This window comes from Colletes latitarsis, chromosome 2 (genome assembly GCF_051014445.1).
Source record: "Colletes latitarsis isolate SP2378_abdomen chromosome 2, iyColLati1, whole genome shotgun sequence".
Taxonomy (NCBI): domain Eukaryota; kingdom Metazoa; phylum Arthropoda; class Insecta; order Hymenoptera; family Colletidae; genus Colletes; species Colletes latitarsis.
The window spans coordinates 28,156,078-28,175,002 of NC_135135.1; the positions used below are offsets into that span (position 1 = coordinate 28,156,078).

Sequence of the window (18,925 nt, forward strand, 5' to 3'; positions counted from 1 at the left end):
GAGTTGATAGTTTTCCTGGCACAATACCGCGGGAGTTTATCGCGTGCACGCCCTTTGGTTGCACTTTTCGATCTTGATAAGGGTAAATAATAATGCGGCGCAACTGGAATCGCGGTGCCATGTCTCAAAACCTGGATGGGAAAGTGTTTCGTAATCGGTGAACTAGCTTATTCGCGATTCGGTATTTTAATTGCTCGAGAACACGAAATTGCGAAACTTTGTTTAAACGTTGAAATTGAAAAATAATGTTTCTTCCTTTTTATTCGATTACTTAGCTAAATCATCCTTATCTATTTTTCACTCGAAACAAGTAGGTGCTTACAGAATTAAGAAATTATATTTTGAAAAATTTAGTTAGTCTTGCTAGAAAATGGTTGTTTGTCCCAACATCGATAGAAGGATCAAGGAGGAACAATGGAAACGGGAAATTCAATGAAAAAAGGGACAATGGAGAGTAAAGTAGAGATATATCGGGAGGTACGTGGACAGCAAAGTACGTATAGAAAATTACAAGAATAAATAGGTAAAGATAAAGTATATCGAAAGGTCAGAAACGCGGGGAAGAGGAGAAAAAGTCAAAGCGAGGTTTCTAAAAAGTTTCAAGACGTAGGTACCTAAAGGAGAAAATGTATAATCGAGGAATAATGTTCGGTCGAACGAAACTTTGGGGGAAAAAAATATTTCTCTGAAGAGGAAATGGTTCGTTGCAACCCCACGAAAGAAAGAGACTCGAAAGCGACGTAGATCAAACTCGACGCGCAGCAGAGCAGAGAGGCAGAGGGGGGCTGGCTGTGCGACACGTCCGACGCAAGGCGCGTTATATTTTCTTACGAGTGCACTCGCCTGTTGCGATTTCCTGGGGCGTCCGCATCGGTAACGAGTCGCGTTACGGACAGAAGCCTCCTGAAACGAAGCTTTCCACGTAACTCACCGTCAAGAGGCCGGCAGGCCACTTTGCCATCGACTGCACTTCCGTAAAGTCGAATCCGGGTTGGGGGTAGCTTCGAACAGAAGAAACGAGTAGTAGAAATGCGATGGGGAAGCTAGGAAATGAGGGGAATCGTCGAAAAAAGGTAGATCAAGAATCGCGTGATAGCGATAGAGAAAAGATAGCCGAGGAGGAAGGGGGCGAGCGAACGACCCTCCTCGTAGCAACGATTTTAGCATATCGTTACTTCGGTACTCGAGTGCGGCTGCGTTTAACGACCGCGTCCGCGTCCGCGCTAGCCTCGACCCTCGTTCGTTTCGACCAACAAAAAGCCAGCCAGCAACGACAGGACCCAGGACGCGAAGAGTGTTCGCGACGTATCAATTGGCGCGCTCAACGACTGATTTACGGCGCGATTTCTAGTATCGTACTCGCGAACCGCTTTTACGTTTCGATACAGTCAGATGGCTACCGATTTTTCCCACACGACACGTCTACCGACCTTTAACCTTCCAGTGGTTTCTCTTTTTATTTATTTCCCGAATCACCGGCCCTGTCATCCTGTACACTTTCTTTACCATTAAGAATCGGCTCGTTACGTTTTATAAATTCGACCGAATCACGTTTAATCGGTGGTACCGATGAGAGAAATCAACAACGATCCTTTTGTCTTTTCACAGTTTTTCTAAAGAAACTCGAAAGAAGGTAGATGCGAAGGCACGTAACGCGCAAAGAACTGGTGGTCGCGGACACGACAATCGACCGATACACCGTTCTTAATATCTCTTTATCCCGGGGCGAATTTCACGGAGGCGCAACGACGCCGCGATGCGACGCGACGCAGGCAAGTAAGTTTTTGCGAATGAAACGCGGCGCGCGACCGCATCTTCCGCGAGGAATTACGAGCGAGCTTAGTTCAATATTGACCCGAGCAAACGTGTGGCGAATATTATTACACAATCTGCATAATTTCTGTATTCAGTCGGTGCTCCCTGAAACGCGTCTGTAATTACTTGGGCTGCCGTGAGGTCGTCGTCGAGGGTGCCGATGCGCGCAAACCTCGGGTTCACGGTGCGGGCAGGGGGTGGTGGCGCGTGTGCGGAACGGTGGATGGTCTCTAGAAAGCGGCAAGCGCGTGTATACGTTATGTAAACGGTGTATACGGGGTAATTGGAGGATCGTGCGCGTCCGAAAGGACCATTTTCTCGTCGCTGCGCTGGCGTTACTCACCAACTCAACTCGGCCCGGTCCGGTCGCGGCTTACCGAGAATCACACGTGGCAACTCTCGCGCCGCCTTCGAATCCAGTGCCACTGATTCCGGGCTTTTCCGGCTTTACTCCTGGACATTCTGCTCTAGCTCCCTCCCTACCGTTTAGAGGAACTTCGAAGCAACTACAATTTTAATCGCGATAGCCCCTCGAAAAAATTTCAATTATCGAATTCTCGGAAGGAAGGGAACGACTAAATCTCGACATATCGAACGCGATCCTAACCCAGTCCTAAAAGATCAAGGATTCTTTAAATTTTAGTAAGAAAATTAAAAACTAGTAACGACTAGTTATCTTCCGTTTCGCACAGTTACAAATTAACTCTGTCGTTCGTACGTAACTTCCTCTCGCGTTGGATTTCCACTTCGACCAAAGTCTCCTCAATGGACGGAGGAGGGACGTTCACCGTTACAATGGAGATCGTGAACATTTTAATTCATGAACCGATGAATTAATCATTACTTGCAAATGTACTCTGTCTAGAATGTCGATTAAGGCCTTGAGCTATTCTTGCCCGGCTACAGTTTGTCATACCTTCGTCTGGAACCCCGGACGCACGATAATAAATTATAATAAATTCGGCGACGGGATTACGCGACAATTGTTGTTTCTCACGCAGCCGTTTCGTCGTGGAAACCGCCGACGTGAAAAATCTGGTAGAGCTCTTAAGGAAGCATCGACACGCGCAACAAATGTCAACGTCGACAGAATGTTAGGATTGGCGCGAGAATACTCTAGCTATTCTTTTAATCGGTTCAAGAATTAAACTTAAAGAATCTGGAGATTTCGAGAGCATCGATACGAGTATTTATATCCTTGGATAGAAACGTCCAGTCGGCTGTACACTTGGAGCTAGAGTAAACAAAGCTAGAGTCGTGAGAATCGAGTCGTGTATGCTATTGGAACAAGTTGTTTAAATTTATAAGCAGCAAACCGTAAGAACCTGTGACGACGATAGGGGTTCCGGATGGAAAGCAAGTATTATTAGCAAACAAGTATCGAACCAGAGTAAAATACGTTGCAAGTTTTAGGATTTTTTAAGTCTACGGATGAAGGGTTCTCGCCCCCATACAGAGGCGGTTTGAGAACGTTATCCGTGATACATAAAATTTCCTTGCACGCTCGGAAAAGTTAAAAGAGCGTCTCGCCGATCCAATAAAATCTGTCGAACGAATAAAATTCCCGTGAACGTTGTTCGCAGATAGTGGAAAAAATTTGCATGCGAATGGACGAATATCCTGAGCAGGAAAAAAGGGGCGTCCTTTCTTTCGTTTCCATTCAGCCGGTCGATCGAGCACGCGGAATACACGTTTAACGTCGATTGAAAGATCAGCCCGGCGATATCTGGCATTCTGGCGGGTTGAGAAAAGGGCCGATTCGCTGAAATCTATCGAGGAGTCCCCGGCATGGCACCGAGGACTTAATCGGCGAAGAGGCGGTTTCCGTCGGCGATCGGTCGCGACGTGGAAAGTACGCTGATTGTGAATCGAGCTGATTGCCCGAGTGCCGGCGGCGTTCAAACATCGTCCACAAAGGCGGTAATACTAGGGCCGAGCCTGTGGCGCCCTCCCTAAAACGATTATCCACTCGACGAGCCCTCGCTCAGGGGAGGGTTAGCCACCACGTAACGACGTATTGTGAGGACTTCTCTCGTCGGGAAAAGCCTGCGGGGCTTTCCTACCTCCGACGCCGGAAAATCCTCTGGGAGTATCCTCTCGAGACTCTGCAACCCCACCTCTTTCTCGCCAACGAATTCGTTCCTTTCGCTCGGTCTCTCTTTCACCAACCCGCTCTACCTCGGATTTCGATCAACACCGACGCGTTGATCGCTCCTCTATTCTCGCCTAGATATGCCACCCTGAACAGGATCTTTTCGAGCGTCCTCGAGAACCAAAGGATTTCGCTGCGTCATTCGAGAGGCTGCGCAGCCTCGAACCTACGGATTAATATCGCTTCTGGATTAGTCGATAGAAACGCCGAACGCGCCGCGATTTTTCGACGATGCGCGAACCAGCGATATTATCCAGTCTCTCTTCGCAACATCCACCCCCTCCCCCTCCGCCCCTTAGCTCTGCTCGAGTTAAACCAATCTGGAAGAAATTCTTCGATATGTCCGCAAAGATCAAAGAAGAAGCTTCGAACCAAGGGATTAATATGAGGTTCGTTGTGGCGATTTTTGGTGCGTTCGCGACACGCTGGATCCACGAGCATTCGCGAGCATCCACGGGGTGGAACGGTTTTGAGGCCGTTTCGTGGTGGAAGCTCGTTCGCCGGCAAAGTTTCTCGTACAGGTAAAAAGCGACAGGCTTCGGAGTCTTGGAAGTTTAGTGCGGGAAACTTGCCGCGTGTCTGTAGAAGGCTTGTGGGAAGTTTTGCATAATGCCGCGCGACGGTGCGTCGCTATAAATGTACTCTCGCGACCAGCGGAGAGAATTTAGAACTGGGGATGCGAATGTAAATAAAAGATCGGGAAACGATCCATCGACTGTATACCGTGCGTCTATGTTTCTTCTCTCTTGTTCGCTTTGTCCCCTTTGAATGATCATGTTGTACGACAGATATCTAGTTTGTTCTTGGTCGTACGAGGGTGCACATTTTCTTCTAGGAAGGAGACGGCACGATCCAGGGATATACTTAGACTCGTATCAGCCATAATAGATGAACGACGAGGCAATCGAGTAGTTGGCCATGCGAACGTACGATCGTCTATCCGGTAAAAGTAACCCTTCAACCCCGTCGCGTGAATTTCACTTCCGCATCGACGGCGCACGTTCTTCGTATATTCCGTAGACGTGTATCGGCATACAGCGGACTTTGAGAGCGCTGGGCCGTCGTTCCGGACCGTCTCGTAAAATCTCTACGAGACGGAACTGCGAACGCGAAATGCCCATGCAGGTACTACGAAAATCACCGTCATTATTCCACGACGAAGCGTTCCTGGTGTCTTTAAACCGCACAGGCGTAGCGTCGTCTTTCTCGTTAAACTCGAGTGAGAAAATATTTGATGAAAACGGTGAATTACGTAACAAACGAACCCAACTTCCCCTGCGCGCTGCGCTCTCTAACAATACAAGTCTCGAACGCTATTCGATACAGATAACACGATCGTTGTCTGCCTAATTCTTTGGATTTATGCATTACGGTACGTGTACTCGCGTATCTACGACAAATAAATAAATAAATAAACGAGATCGAAATGGAAATAAAATCAACGTCCGAAAGAATGTTTGTCAAGCTCTCCTCCGTTACCTTCGAATATCAATGAACAGCTTTGGAAGTAGCGTACGTTAATGAAGCGTACCATGGGCTGAGCACGGGTCCGGTGCTTGGCCAGTATGTACATGCCCGGCGGTTGTTAATCGTTCGTCTTCTTGCGCGAATATACAGCGGCAACTGTGCGTCGTCCCGCGCGCAAGAACTTTCACCATGAATAGCTGACGGCTAATAAGTATTTCGCCGTAACGTTCGTGGTCGAACCGCGAATCCCTCTTAGCGGTCGTTGAATTAATAATGTTCGGCGACGCGTTTCCTAAACGAGTGACGTCGCTCCGGAACTAGACCTATTGGTTACCGTTGGCTCCCGTTTCCATCCAGAGATACGCGATAGCAAAACATCGGCTTCGCTTCTCGAGTTCGCGAAGATAACAGCTGCGCGTTTCTTGAAATATTAAAGAGTTTCGTAGGAGAAGTAAAGAATAGAACCCCTTAGAAAGGTCGCGATCGATCCGAGGAAATCACGTCGCGGTCCCTCGACCACCGTCATCGATAGATTTGCGTACGCTGTCGCGAATCGATGTAATTCCGTAGCTGCGATCATGTTTCCCAACTACAGGGAAACTAGACATTTTTATGTTATATATAACTATATTCGGAAGACACGATGTAATAGGTATGTCGCAACAATCGACGTTTAAAGGTCTCGTGAAACTTTTTTCCATCGTCGTATAGCGCTCGTAGCACCTTTCGAATAATTAATTAAGCGTTTGTACGCGATACAAGAGGCAAACGATGAATTATCGCGAATCGCATGACGTTTATGCGCTAAAGAAATGTCACACGACGTACACAGGGTGTTCAGCCACCCCTGGGAAAGATTTTAATGGAAGATTCTAGAGGCAAAAATAAGATGAAAATCGAGAATACCAATTTGTCGATGGAGGCTTCGTTAAGAAGTTATTAACGTTTAAAGTTCCGCCCGTACTGAATTTTTCTTCTCGAAAATGTGTAGGATTTCGGGAGCATGTGGTTTATTAGGCTTACTTTAGCCTCCAAGTATCTTATCTTTATCGTATAAAAGATAGTCGTGCGATCCATCCGTTATCTGCCTCGTGTTCTTTCGCATCTTCTGCAACGTGAGTTTCATCCGGACCGCGATGCATTATCCATGTTTAATGATCAAGTTGATCGTTACGCGTCGCGTCGCTCGTCAATTGTGTTTACAGTTCGCGGATACAATTAACGGGACCGATTTAAACGAGATCATCGATATGCGTTTAACGATGCAAAATGCCATTACCTCGTTTAAAATCGTTCGTTTGCACGTAATCATCGCGGCGCGTCTCTTGACACTACGGTTTCGCTATATTCGCAACGATTAAGTTTACAAATAATAGTAAGGCATTTTTAGCGTCGGATCGAGTATACGTAATTTCGAAGGGTAATTTGTACATCGAATAGAAAATACAACAGGTGGCAAGACGCGTGACGACTAGATGAATAGGAAAGGGGAGAGGCGAGTATTAACGGTGACGTAAGATATCACGCGATTGTCTTGTTCGTAGAAAACTTGTTCCCTTGGTGTAATTCTGCTTAGCAATAAGCATTCGCGTGCGAACCGATTGCGCTCGTCAGGGGTAAAGCGAGCGCGTTAATAATTCGAGCCGCCGCGGCGCTTATCTCGATTTAGCATGATATATCACGTGCTATACAAGGAACAAGCGCGTGGTAATTTATTCGAACGCGTACACGTACCGAGTCGCTCAAACGATAGCCGTTGTACATCTTACTCCCACGCGAGAGTTGGATCCGTCCCGCCAAGACCCCGTCCCGTCCTTAGTTCGGCTCGTCTCCTGTCCCGCTATTCTTGTTCCACCGGTGCGAAATTAGCGGTCGCAATTAGTCGCGACTACGGGTCGCGATTGTCATTCTTTCCAACAAAACGCACGACAGATTCTTTTCCTCGAGTTTTCTTCTTCCCTTGCACTTACATTTCGTTTCTTTTGGTCGCGACTTGTTTCACCCCGCGTAGAGCCAGACCGAGCGGGATCGCGGCAAACGACCGCGTGGGATCTCTCTTCTCCCGAGGGCGACATAAACCCCTGGACAAATTGCTACGTGTGTTTACGTTAAATCGCTTAAGCGACTGCTGCACACCTTGGTTCACTGGAAAGCGAGCGGTCGTAAAGGCGCGCGATAACCATCCACGAGAGAAGGCTATCGGCGTAAGTCAAGTTTCGACGTCGAGCCGCCTATCCCTCTCCTATGTATCTACGTGTCCTATGTGTACACGCGAGACAATCCTGTCGTTTTCGGAAACCGATCTCCGTTGCGGGATTTATTTACACCAACCCCGGTATCGGTAACCGACCGATTCGGAAGCTAGTTTGCCGTTACACCCTTCCTTCCTTCTGCAAAGACATCGACGCCTCTAACCTCGTTCCCGTGGTTAGATCCGATTTCACGTTCGAGCGGATCGACGGTGATCGACCAGTCGGAAATTCCATACGTTCCCGCGAGGATCCTTTTCGACGGTGATCTCTTCTTTGTAGACTGCGTGCAACCCGATCGGGTTCGTTGTTCGCTGGATCGGCCAGTTGCCGATCGAACAACCGTAACAACGAACCAGGGTCAAAATGCACTTGCAACGGAAGGAAAATTGCTCTCCTAAGTTACGAACGCGTCAAAATTGCATCTTCGTGGGAACGAATTTTAATTTCTCTTCCAAAGATCGCGATCCACGATCGTTTCGATGGAAAGATGCCTTGTTCGATTCTTTATCATCCGGTCCGTTCCCTGACAAAGCGAATAACTGGTAAATAAGAGAATCGAAGGAGCACGCGTCTCGCTCGGATCCTCCCGTTCCGGAAGGAGGATCGTCGGAGATTCGCGGAAGAAGGCGCAGCCTCCGAGGGCACGAGCACAGGCCAGCACCACCACCACCACCACCACCGCCGCCACCACCGCCGGCAACCATCTCCACCACCCTGACGGCGTCGCCACCACCACCCCCGACGACAAGGGGATGAAGAAGAGCGACGGTATCGAAGCGAGACGTATATATATGTATATATAGAGGTGCGCGCACGTCGGTAGGTTCAGTCGTCTACCGCGTGTCGAGCCGCGAGCATCGGGCAGCCAGCCAACCCTCTACTGCGAATCCCCCGTATTCTTTCGTCTAATTTTTCGATAGTGCGGGGGACTCGCAGCCATCGGCCGGTCACGTGTCTCTCTCATCCCCTCGTTGCACGCTCGAAAGCGGAAGTGCAGCCGACCAAGTGCGACCAACCCCTCTGCCGTATAGATCGGTCATGTAATTTACAACTGGGACTAATTAACGACACCGGTGTCTCTATCCGACCGTTTCTTTATTTAAAAAAAAAAAAAAGGAACGTGAAACTAGGAGTTATCCCTAACAGGACTCGATAGGTACCCGTTACCTTCAAAATGAACCGTCCTTGGATTCGATGCGCCGGATGACGGATCGATCGATCGAGTTTCGATGGAGAATCACGTCGATCCATGATATAGACGGATCTAGAGACGTTGCTCTATCAGTGACGCGTGTAATGTTGTCGGAATTTTAAAAGAACGCGAGGATCGACGCCATCGATTATTTTTTATTTTTACTTTATCAAGATCGTTGATTGAAAAGTAGGTTTCAGTGAGATGTGAGCTCGCAGGATGGAGATGAAGATCAGTATACTGCTTCTAGCGCTTCTTCGCCTCGCCAGCACCCTTGAAAGTAAGGATCACTGATTTAGTTCTTGCATCCGCGGTTTAATCTTCCGAGACGCACGCTCGGAGATAAAAGAAGATCGTTTGTTTTCTTTATTTTGCCACGTGTACATCGGTACATCGTACGCTTTATCTATTTGTCGATATAGATTTGTTTACTTTTCTATCTGATGATAATTACGCATTAATATAAGTGGAATAAATGTATTTAAAAATAATAATTAGACAATCGTTCGTATCTTATCTTCATTCCCAACTTGTATCGACTTTCGATCGAATTATGGAAATTAAAAGTCCGTACTTTTTTCTTTTTCTCTTTAAGCGTCTGCGAACGCGGGAACCTTTAAATTCTAGTCTAGTTAATCCTCATGTATTTCCAAGTAGCTCAATACATGTACATAGTACGCGAAGCTTTGTGAAAAGGACGTCATACGTATAGATAGATCTATTCGATATCGAAATGGGTAGCATTAGCCGCTCGAGGAACGCAATGTCACAACACATCTCCAAGAGGATTTGAAGCGTTCGAATCTAAGCAAACAGCTTCGCCCGAGAGAGATAAATTTGCGGTGCGAATTTACGCGTGCAAGCTAATATTCTGCAAAGCCTTGGCTCGAAATCGTGACATGTTTTCCCGTAAGTGTGACAGCAAGGGTAATCGTCGTTCAGCCGGTCCTTGGTTTACTGCTGCTAGTCGAACAAGAGACGCGGTCGCCCGGCCGCTTGCACGGTAATAAAGTTCCGTCGCGATTCTCCACTAACCAAAGACTAAGAGCGAAAGAGACGGTCTGCGTACACGAAGCGTAAAGACTAAGAGATCACCTAAGCGAGCGGATCCCGCTGACTGATACACGACGTAAAATCCCGCGCGCACTCGTTAAACCGAGCTTTACCGTTTCCATCGCTCGGCCGCCACTCGCTCTGCGCCGGGACGTCTAAATTTACCGTGACCAAGTTGCGTTTTCGCGTATCGCGAACGTCCGATCGCTGGATCGCGATCGTCCGACGTCATTTGGCTTGTTAACGCGGTTACGATGATCGAGGGAAAGCACGGTCCCTTGGTTGGTACGGTCTATTTTGCCTGTTCAATTAACTCTTTGCTCTCTGCGTACACCATTCGGCCGCTATGTCTGACCTTGGCCGGATATGCGCAGGATAACGATAACAGTATGGGCGAATATAACCGTTTCGGAGCTGCAGGTGAATGCGAAACGTATATTAAGTTGACATCGATGGAAATTCCTATGCCCAGTTATCCTTTGATTCGGTGTACGCGGTACTATAATTCGAAATTTTTCCGTTATAGCCTCAAATACAGTAGCTCGTTCCTTGTTCGTAGATACAAAGGAGGAAGATGACGCCGAGGAAGACGACGAGGAAAATTATCCGGTAGATGACTATGACTACGGTGACTATGAAACCGCGACGATAACTAGTGATTCCGGTCTTATCGTGGGTGGCTCGTTGCCAATCTTTTTGGCAGAACCCGTCGACGCGTTCGTTGTGAAAGGAAAACCGGCAACCTTACACTGTCGTGCGGCACACGCTCTTCAGGTACGGAAAATATGCGATCCGAATTTGTTTGTTAAAATTAACTCCGGTGTCATCAACGCGCAGCTTGTACGAAGAAAGTACCACGCTATATAGCATTCATTTTGCGCTCGGTTCTTTGTCCCAGAAACAATGCGATCCGCGAGATGTGTAGCAAAGCAGAAACAAAGCCGGCAGATTGCTTCTCCAACGGAGGATAGTTTTTTGGTCCTATTTCGTTTTTCACGCGTCTGCAAAATAGGGTCCGACCATCATCGTCGCCGTAATTTTTCACTCGAGCCTTATTAACCACTCGTAGAGCCGGCTCAACGCGAACACATTGAGCTTTTTTCACGCGTAGTGAATTACCCCGGCACCTTATTCCGCTTGGTTTGCAGGTGTATTTTCGGTGTAACGGTGACCGGGCTGAGCGGTCGCAACACCAGGATTTTGTCGACCCTCGTACCGGAACGAGGGTCGTCGAGGTCGAACTCAACGTGACGAGGAACGAGGTCGAGGAGTACTTCGGTAGGGAGAGGTTCAAGTGCGAGTGCGTGGCATGGTCGGGACCAGGTCAGATTCGAGGGCAACCCGCCACGGTTGAGGTCGCTTGTAAGTTGAGAATTATCCTATTTTTCGACTTTTATTTTACTACCTTTCATCTTACCTACATCTCTTTCCCTCATTTCTCTACCTTGACTCTTTTCTTAATGTTCGATTCATTCTGGTCTCGCGAGTCACGATTCTCGATCGAATACGACTTCTATCGTTCTGCTTTTACGTACAACGCAATTAGAAATATAACATAAGATTTCTTTATTTTTGGAGGAAACAGCAACGTATCGGCAATCGGAACGAATAAGCGTAACCAACACGTTTATGTTATTATTTGTCAGTAATATTAGTTTGACGTCTCACCGATAGAACAATCATTCGTAATAGAAAGAATCCCTCGAAACGGATCGTGGTCTTCCATGTTTGGAATATTCACTATTTCGATAACCTGAGTATAGATGAAAGAACATTTTAAAAATACTAACGTAAAATACATTGCTTTAAAGTACATTGGATTTGATAATGCTCCACAAAGAACAACGAGGGAGAGAAAGCAACGGCCAGATTTTGCACACCGATGGTGTCGTTAAGTGTGAAATTATTAATAGCGTAAGGGTGTATCGCCAACAGAGTTCTTTTACCGTAAAAATGCATAACGTGACATTTAGAGACGTTAACAATGTATGGTTATTTTTGCACCAATTGGCGAGCTTATGGTCGACCGAGTATAACCAGAAATTACAGCGAGTTATTACAGAAACTATAAAATAACAAATTAAATATCAGAGTAACCGAACTACCAGTAAGGCAGCTACAAGTCCAGAATAACATCTTACTATTGGACCTAATTTCTTTAGAATAATTAAATACTTGACAGGGTAAAATGCTTTTTGAAAATCGATACATATTATATCAATTTCTAGTTCGATCGAAACGTTTCGATAGATCATGCACGAAATAAGCAGATTTATAATTGCAAGGAGAATACCGCCAAACGATAATTTCTATTATTTAAATCATTGTAGAATTCGATTTGGTAGAACCGAGGGAGCGAGGATAAATTGAACGTCGCGACGTGTCGTTAGAAACGAACGATCGTGTAATCGTAGCGTATTCGAGTACAGTTTCGGTGTGTAAAAGTGAGATTCGATGGAAGGGATCGGGGAGAGAAAACGACCAGTAGCTACTACCACCTGAAATCGATCATAAAACGTAACTTGGTTAACCAGATTAGCATGAGCCGACTCTCGAACTGGTTCCGAGATACCCAACGTGAAATTCACTCTCGTAAGCTCGCTGTCGACTAGCCACCGCGAGGGATGTTCTCTTGTTTTCGCCGGATATTTCGTGACGCGTGAATCGAGTCACAAATCTAATCGATATTCTATTGTAAAGCAAACACCTACAGAATTGCTCAACTCCCTTTCAACCGTCCATTGTTCGGTCGACATTTTTTTTTTATCTTTTTTTTTTCGTTTTGGAAGGCAAACGCGTATCGCTGCCATGCAAATTGACACGGCAGTCTGTGAACCGCACGAACCAGTAGTATTCAGGCCACACGACGATGCGCCTCGACTTTCAATTCTTTCGACTAATCTTTGTCCGCGTGTTACTTTCAACGGAAACGCTTCGTTTCGTATCGATGCGATCGTTACCGTAGACCGCGAATTTGTAAACAATTGGTTCGGACCATGAACGAAGCTTTCCAGTTTACAAACTATTAATAAAATTTCAAGATAAAAGAAATAGTTTGCGAATCGTTCGCTGAAAATTAATACAAGATTAAGAATTATTCTCAAAGGATTTCATGAAAATTGTTGCGAACCGTGAGACAGACGTTCCTCGTTAGACTTTCTATCTCGTCGCTTTCGAATCGCTGCTTCTCTCGAGACTTGCACTCGCGCGACTCATTGTCAGCCTTCTTACGCTCGAAACGAAAGTGGATTGTTTTCGCGGCAGTCGGAAACGAAGAGCAATTTTGGTTCGGATGCGTCGTGTAGAGACGCGGCTCGGCGCGCAAATATGCGAGGCAAACAGGAAGCAGAATTAAATCCGTATTTGCGAGCAAACAGGAAACGGTAGCGCTTTTGAAATAAGCGCTGAGAAACCGGGGAGACGTAAGAAATAATTAAATACAGCGATTCGATATGCCGATGAGAAATCCATCTAAACGGAAGAAAAATCGATCGTTGGCGTCTAGCTGCCACGGAGGAAAATAGCAGATCAGGATATTTCGATAAACCACATACGCGTATCTAATCGTTCATTTTTTTCCATCGAGGATCGTATTAAAAAGCAGCCCGAGAGCCAGGCAATATGGCATCGGGTCAAAAGTAGTCTAGACGAGCATATAGAGCAAGAATGTAGCCGGTGCATCGGTGTGCCGCGTGTGTGGCACAGCTTACCGCTCTTTACGAACGATATAAAAGCAGCTATTTTTCCGCGTATACACGGCACACCGAATAATATACCATAGCCGGTGGCTGGCCGGACGAATAGCCAGCCACCCTTGTGGCCGCGGATCGAGCAAATCTTTTTCTGGCTTTCCTAGTAGCAGCGCCGCTCGAGTACGGTACGTATATGTATAGACGCAGCTCGTGAAAGCACCCTTGCATTTATACACGCGGCCTAATATCGCTGAGTGCCCTACTCCCTCGCGTTCTGTTTGCTACGGTCTGTTCATCGAGCAAATATTAAAACTAAAACCACGCGTTGCCCTCGGACGCAGACCTGAAGAAGCACTTTTTGTCGCCGCCGTACTCGGTGTCCGTGGAGGCTGGCCGGAACGCGGAATTGCGTTGCTCGGCACCGCTCGGGGTGCCACAACCCAAGGTCTACTGGTTGAAGAACGGTTCGCCTCTCGAGACGATACTCGGATCGACCGCGCCACCCTCGCCCATCCCGGACAGTATCCTGAACGAGGTGTCATCCGGAAGCTTCCTGCAGACCGGCAACGGACACCTGATACTAGGGGAGGCTGAGCTCAGGCATCAGGGGAATTACTCCTGCGTGGCCGAGAACATCGCCGCGAGGCGGGTCAGCGAACCGGCCGTGTTGACGGTTTACGGTGAGACCTTTTGCCAAACGCAATTTTAGCGACCGATAACCCCGTTTCTTTACCCCGTCGAATCGTTCGATCCGCTCCGGCTCTAACGTTCCGGCTGTTCCTAACTCGTTCCCAGTAAACGGCGGGTGGTCTTCCTGGTCCGGATGGACAGATTGCAGCACCCGTTGCGGTCGAGGTGTACAAAAGAGAACACGAACCTGCACGAACCCAGTGGCCATCAACGGAGGTCAAACCTGTCCAGGGCCAGCCACGCAAAGGGTCGAATGCAATCCTTCCTGTCCCGGTAAGCAACAAATGCACGAGCATTTAATTATACGATTAACCGAGCTACGTGGAACGGTCTCTGACGCGGATCGGATCGTTTTCGTATCGACGACGAGCTCTACAAATTACACCGCACCGCGAGATCTAACCGTTACCCTCCTGGGCTGGTTCGATCCGATAACCGAGATTTAATCGGGATTTTCAACTTGACCCGTTGCTTTCAGCGATCGACGGCAGATGGTCAAGTTGGTCCTCGTGGTCCGCATGCGGTCCCGATTGTGCCAGAGCGAGGAGGAGATCCTGCAACGACCCCCCGGCGAGCAATGGTGGTCGTCCCTGTCAAGGCAAGGACGTCATCGTCGAGTCTTGTTCCGCGGATCGATGTAACGGTGAGCTCCAGCTGCGTTCTTCTCGTTTCTTTTCCCTTTTTTCATTGTTCTCGGTGACTCGTCCAGCACCGAACAATTTATTACGAGCGAACGGCTGTCTTTGCTCTCGCGTCGCATCCGTTGTTGTTGATCGTTGATCGTTGTTCGTGGCCAAGAGGATACGATTTAAATTAATAATGACTCGCAAAAAATTCGGATCGTTTGGTTCGCAACTATAACCAGCTCTTTAAGAACTGCACCGTAATCGCCTTCGTTCAATCGATCGTCGGAGGTTTCGAATACTTTTTTTCGAAAAATGATTGGTCGGAACGAGGAAGATTAAAGATGCGCGCAAAATAGTAGTTGTCGGTAGCTTGCAGCTCGTCGACACGATGATTAAAAGTGATTGTGTTTCTGCGTAATAGCGTACAACTAATCTATTGTCGCACGCAGCCCTCGGACAAGACGGACCTCGAGTATTCAAGGAAGGTAAATGCACCAAAATCGTATCTAGTTCGTGAAACGCGCGTCTGAAGCTCGGTTTGTATCGCAGCAGCTAGAACGATCGACCACAGAAACATACTGGCCTTGTGGATCACTTTGAGTTTGGCTGCGATCTTTCTGGCGTTAACGACCATCTTCTTCGTGCGTCTAATGCGTCGGAAAGAAAGGTTGGAAGCTTTGTACGGAGTGGCAAGGCTAGACTTTCGTCGACCAGGTGATCTAGGAAAGTCGGTAGTCTCGAAGAGCGATCGGTCAGCCCTCTCCGTCGACAGACGTTTAGAGCAAGTGATAGACGAGTCGAACGCGAGCAGAATGCCTAGGTAAATGAAACCTTGATCGATCTTTGTCCCCCGTTGAAAGTCGCTTTGACAATGTCTAGGTCTTGCTCGGAGCATCACTACGACGTGCCACAGCTTTCGTTGCCTTCGACGACCAGACCATCTCCCAGCTCTTCCGTGACCAGGTCCTCTTGTAGAAACTCCCACCGCGGCCGGGGATTGTCCGACAACGAGGAAAGTCGATCGTCCCGTAAGCAACGATTGTCTACGTTTTAAACGTTTTGGTAGGATAGCGGGTTTGGTAACGTATTTGAATCATTAGGTTCCACGTGTCAAGGTAACGCGGAGACCACCAACGAGGACGACGACGACGACGATGACGACGACGACGACGACGATCGCAACGGCGATAGACCCGGAGACGACAACAAGGGTCACGAGGACACGAGCGGCTTTATCGTGAGAGCAATAGTCGACGAACAAGGCGTTCTTCTCGTAGTTCCCGAGGCTGGGGTCTCCATGTCTGTCCCGGAAGGTGCGATTCCTCGCGGTCGACGGCACAGCCTTCATCTTGCCGTCCTCGGAGACGACTCCCCGAGGCCTGGTCTACCAGCCGGTTTGACTCTGTTGTCGGCAGTGGTAGCCTGCGGTCCGAACGGTATCGACCTGGTGAAACCTGTGATTCTTCAGTTCGAGCATTGCGCCGAACTCAGGACAGGCAACTGGGAGCTAAGCCTTTGGTCGACGGACTTCGATACGGAGACACGTTCCAACGATTCGACTACGTCGTCGAGCAACTCCAATGTCGCGTCCGCGACGACGTGGCGCAAGATACTGACGTTGGGCGGCGAGCCGATTAATCTTCCCGGACAGCCTTTCGCGCAGCTCGATCACTCCAGGGTGTTCCTGGTCACCGAAACACCGAGCGTTTACGCGGTTGCTGGCGAGAATTCTGTCGTAGCACCAGGACTAGCCGTAAAAAGGATTTGCGTGGCAGTATACTTGTCCCGCGAGCGAGATCACATCAGGTGTCATCTGATGGAGGACACGAAGGCGGCGTTCAAGCTTCTAGCGGAACAGGTTGTTTTTTTTTTTAATTTTCCACATTCGATATTCCTCTATCCTTATATTCTGTCTTCCTTTTACTATGTTTTCCTTAATGTTATTCAGGAGCGTCGACTAGGCGGGACTCGTATGGATCATGGAGTTCTAGGCTTGAGGGCGGGTGGTGCACCGCTTCGCATCGACCTCGAGGACAGAGAAAGCGGATTCGTGGAACGTCAGGAAGTGCTTCACCGTCGAATCTGGTCGTCGACGAGAACGAGCATTCGGCGATCCTTTGGAATCGAGAAAACCCTCGGGGAGGTGAGACTCAGTTTCGCGCTACAAGCTTGTCAATGTGGTTTCGAAGAAGACACGCTATTCCTGAGAATCGACCTGGATCCGATGAAGAAACATGGTTCGAGCGGAAAGAAGATCACGAAGACGGAGTCTTCGGTCGTTTTACGTGGGAAAAATTCTAGCAGGACTACCGAATCGGTTGTTCCCAGACCATTCAGGTTTCGTTAAATATCCCTCTTAGAGTGTGCTTTGTTAGATTTTATTTATGTTTTAACGCGACCATATTTCCGTTCATTAAAGATTTTCCAAGACGTTGAGGAAACAGCTCTGCCAGTGTCTCGATCCGCCTAGCGCTCGAGGAAACGACTGGAGAATGCTAGCGCAAAGACTACAAGTAGATCGGTGAGTTTATGTCTTGGATAGTTGCGTTACGGAAGATAAACTTGCGACTAAATCGATTTACGGGGGTTTATTTTTAGATACGTCGACTATTTCGCGACGAAAGCGAGCCCAACGGAACACATTTTGGATCTTTGGGAGGCGAAACACCAGGAGGTCACGGCTCTCGCGGACCTTCTGAACCTCTTAAGATTTATGGGACGCGTCGATGCCGCCAACGTCCTCGAAAGCCGCCTCGGCCCGTGGATCTAAGACATCGATCCTCACTGCCAAATAAAAATTCATCTTTTACAACGTTGCAATATCTTGTAAATAATGAGAAAACAAAACGTATACATATATTACATCTAAAAAAGAAGAGATCGATGTAGAATCATATTGTGTAGAAGCAGCAGCCCGTGTTTGTACATAAAGCTCGTTTCTAGCAAACACCTGCGTTGTTCTACAAATTACTTGATCGAATTTCGTCCTGCTCCATCTTAAAAATTAAACACGAAGGTTCGCGTTTCGCTATAAATCCCTACTGTTCCGGTTAGTTTTCTTTCGAATGCCGTAATCTTCCAGGTCCAATTGCTCTCGACGAATGGTCGAGATAATCGGGAATGTAAACGCTTCGTAGTACTCGGAGCGTCGAGTTCCCGTGTCCTGGCAACAATGAGAGCGTCCCGGCTGCACGAAGATCGGAAGTTGCGAATGACGTTCAGGGCTATTTGCACTTGAATACCGAGGCCGCGTTCCTCGGACGGTTCACGAGGGCCGCAGGCAGCCGAGACGTAATCGCGCGTGTATTTAAGCGGTCATTTGGGTAGCATTCGGGCACGGCACGGCGTCGCGACGCGGCGACCGTTTCAGGTAGGCTTCTCTAGATATCGGTTCGTCCAAGAGGAAGGATACGTGGGATGCTCGAGACAATGGACATTATCGGGCCGAACGATGGAACGAGGGTCCTGGGATTCTGGCAGGGTTCGAGGAGCTGTATAGGTATGCAAGAATGCCAGCCCTCGTATAGGTATGTACGTATCCCTTTGGCTCTCTCTCGACGTTACTCTCTCAGCTTAAAGCCTCTTGCTCGCTCTCGCGATCCTGTTCCATGGACCGGTGCGGGGGAGGGTCAGCATTTAATCACAGGAGACCAGTGGTGGTAATTCCGTCGGACAATGGCTGTTGACCTGCGTCGCTAGGGATGGCGTACGAGTCCACCCTTTCACGCTAATACCACTGGATACGTTTCTCTTTGTCGAATGCTCGTGGCCAGACGAGCGTCCGTCTTCTTTCTTCGGTCGTCGCGTCGCTCGAAAACTGCTGGACCCGATCACGAAAGAGGGAGTAATCAATCGCGCGAGACACTGTGTCGCGTCGCTCGCACCATTCGATCGACCCACATTTCTCCCGGAAAATCAATCTATTTGATCCGTTAGCGAAAAATCGATTATCCGAATCTCCAGCACGTCGTTACGGTGCGGTTATT

General features: G+C 48.1%; 1 protein-coding gene across 3 annotated transcripts; it reads left to right on the forward strand.

Annotated features, from left to right (window-relative positions):
* The first annotated feature begins 8,529 nt into the window (after positions 1–8,529).
* On the forward strand, positions 8,530–17,854 carry LOC143351457 (netrin receptor UNC5C). Of its 3 annotated transcripts, none has more exons than XM_076782956.1 (13): positions 8,530–9,158; positions 10,491–10,705; positions 11,080–11,293; positions 13,965–14,303; positions 14,419–14,586; positions 14,792–14,956; positions 15,389–15,424; positions 15,489–15,759; positions 15,819–15,967; positions 16,040–16,797; positions 16,888–17,276; positions 17,359–17,460; positions 17,538–17,854. In XM_076782956.1, exons 1-13 carry the CDS (start codon positions 9,098–9,100, stop codon positions 17,707–17,709), a joined length of 3,039 nt encoding a protein of 1,012 aa, XP_076639071.1. In that variant the 5' UTR covers positions 8,530–9,097; the 3' UTR covers positions 17,710–17,854. The 3 variants fall into 3 exon arrangements, with proteins under 3 accessions (XP_076639071.1, XP_076639073.1, XP_076639072.1); XM_076782958.1 differs by having other exon boundaries at positions 16,055–16,797; XM_076782957.1 differs by having other exon boundaries at positions 15,492–15,759.
* Positions 17,855–18,925: the final 1,071 nt, after the last annotated feature.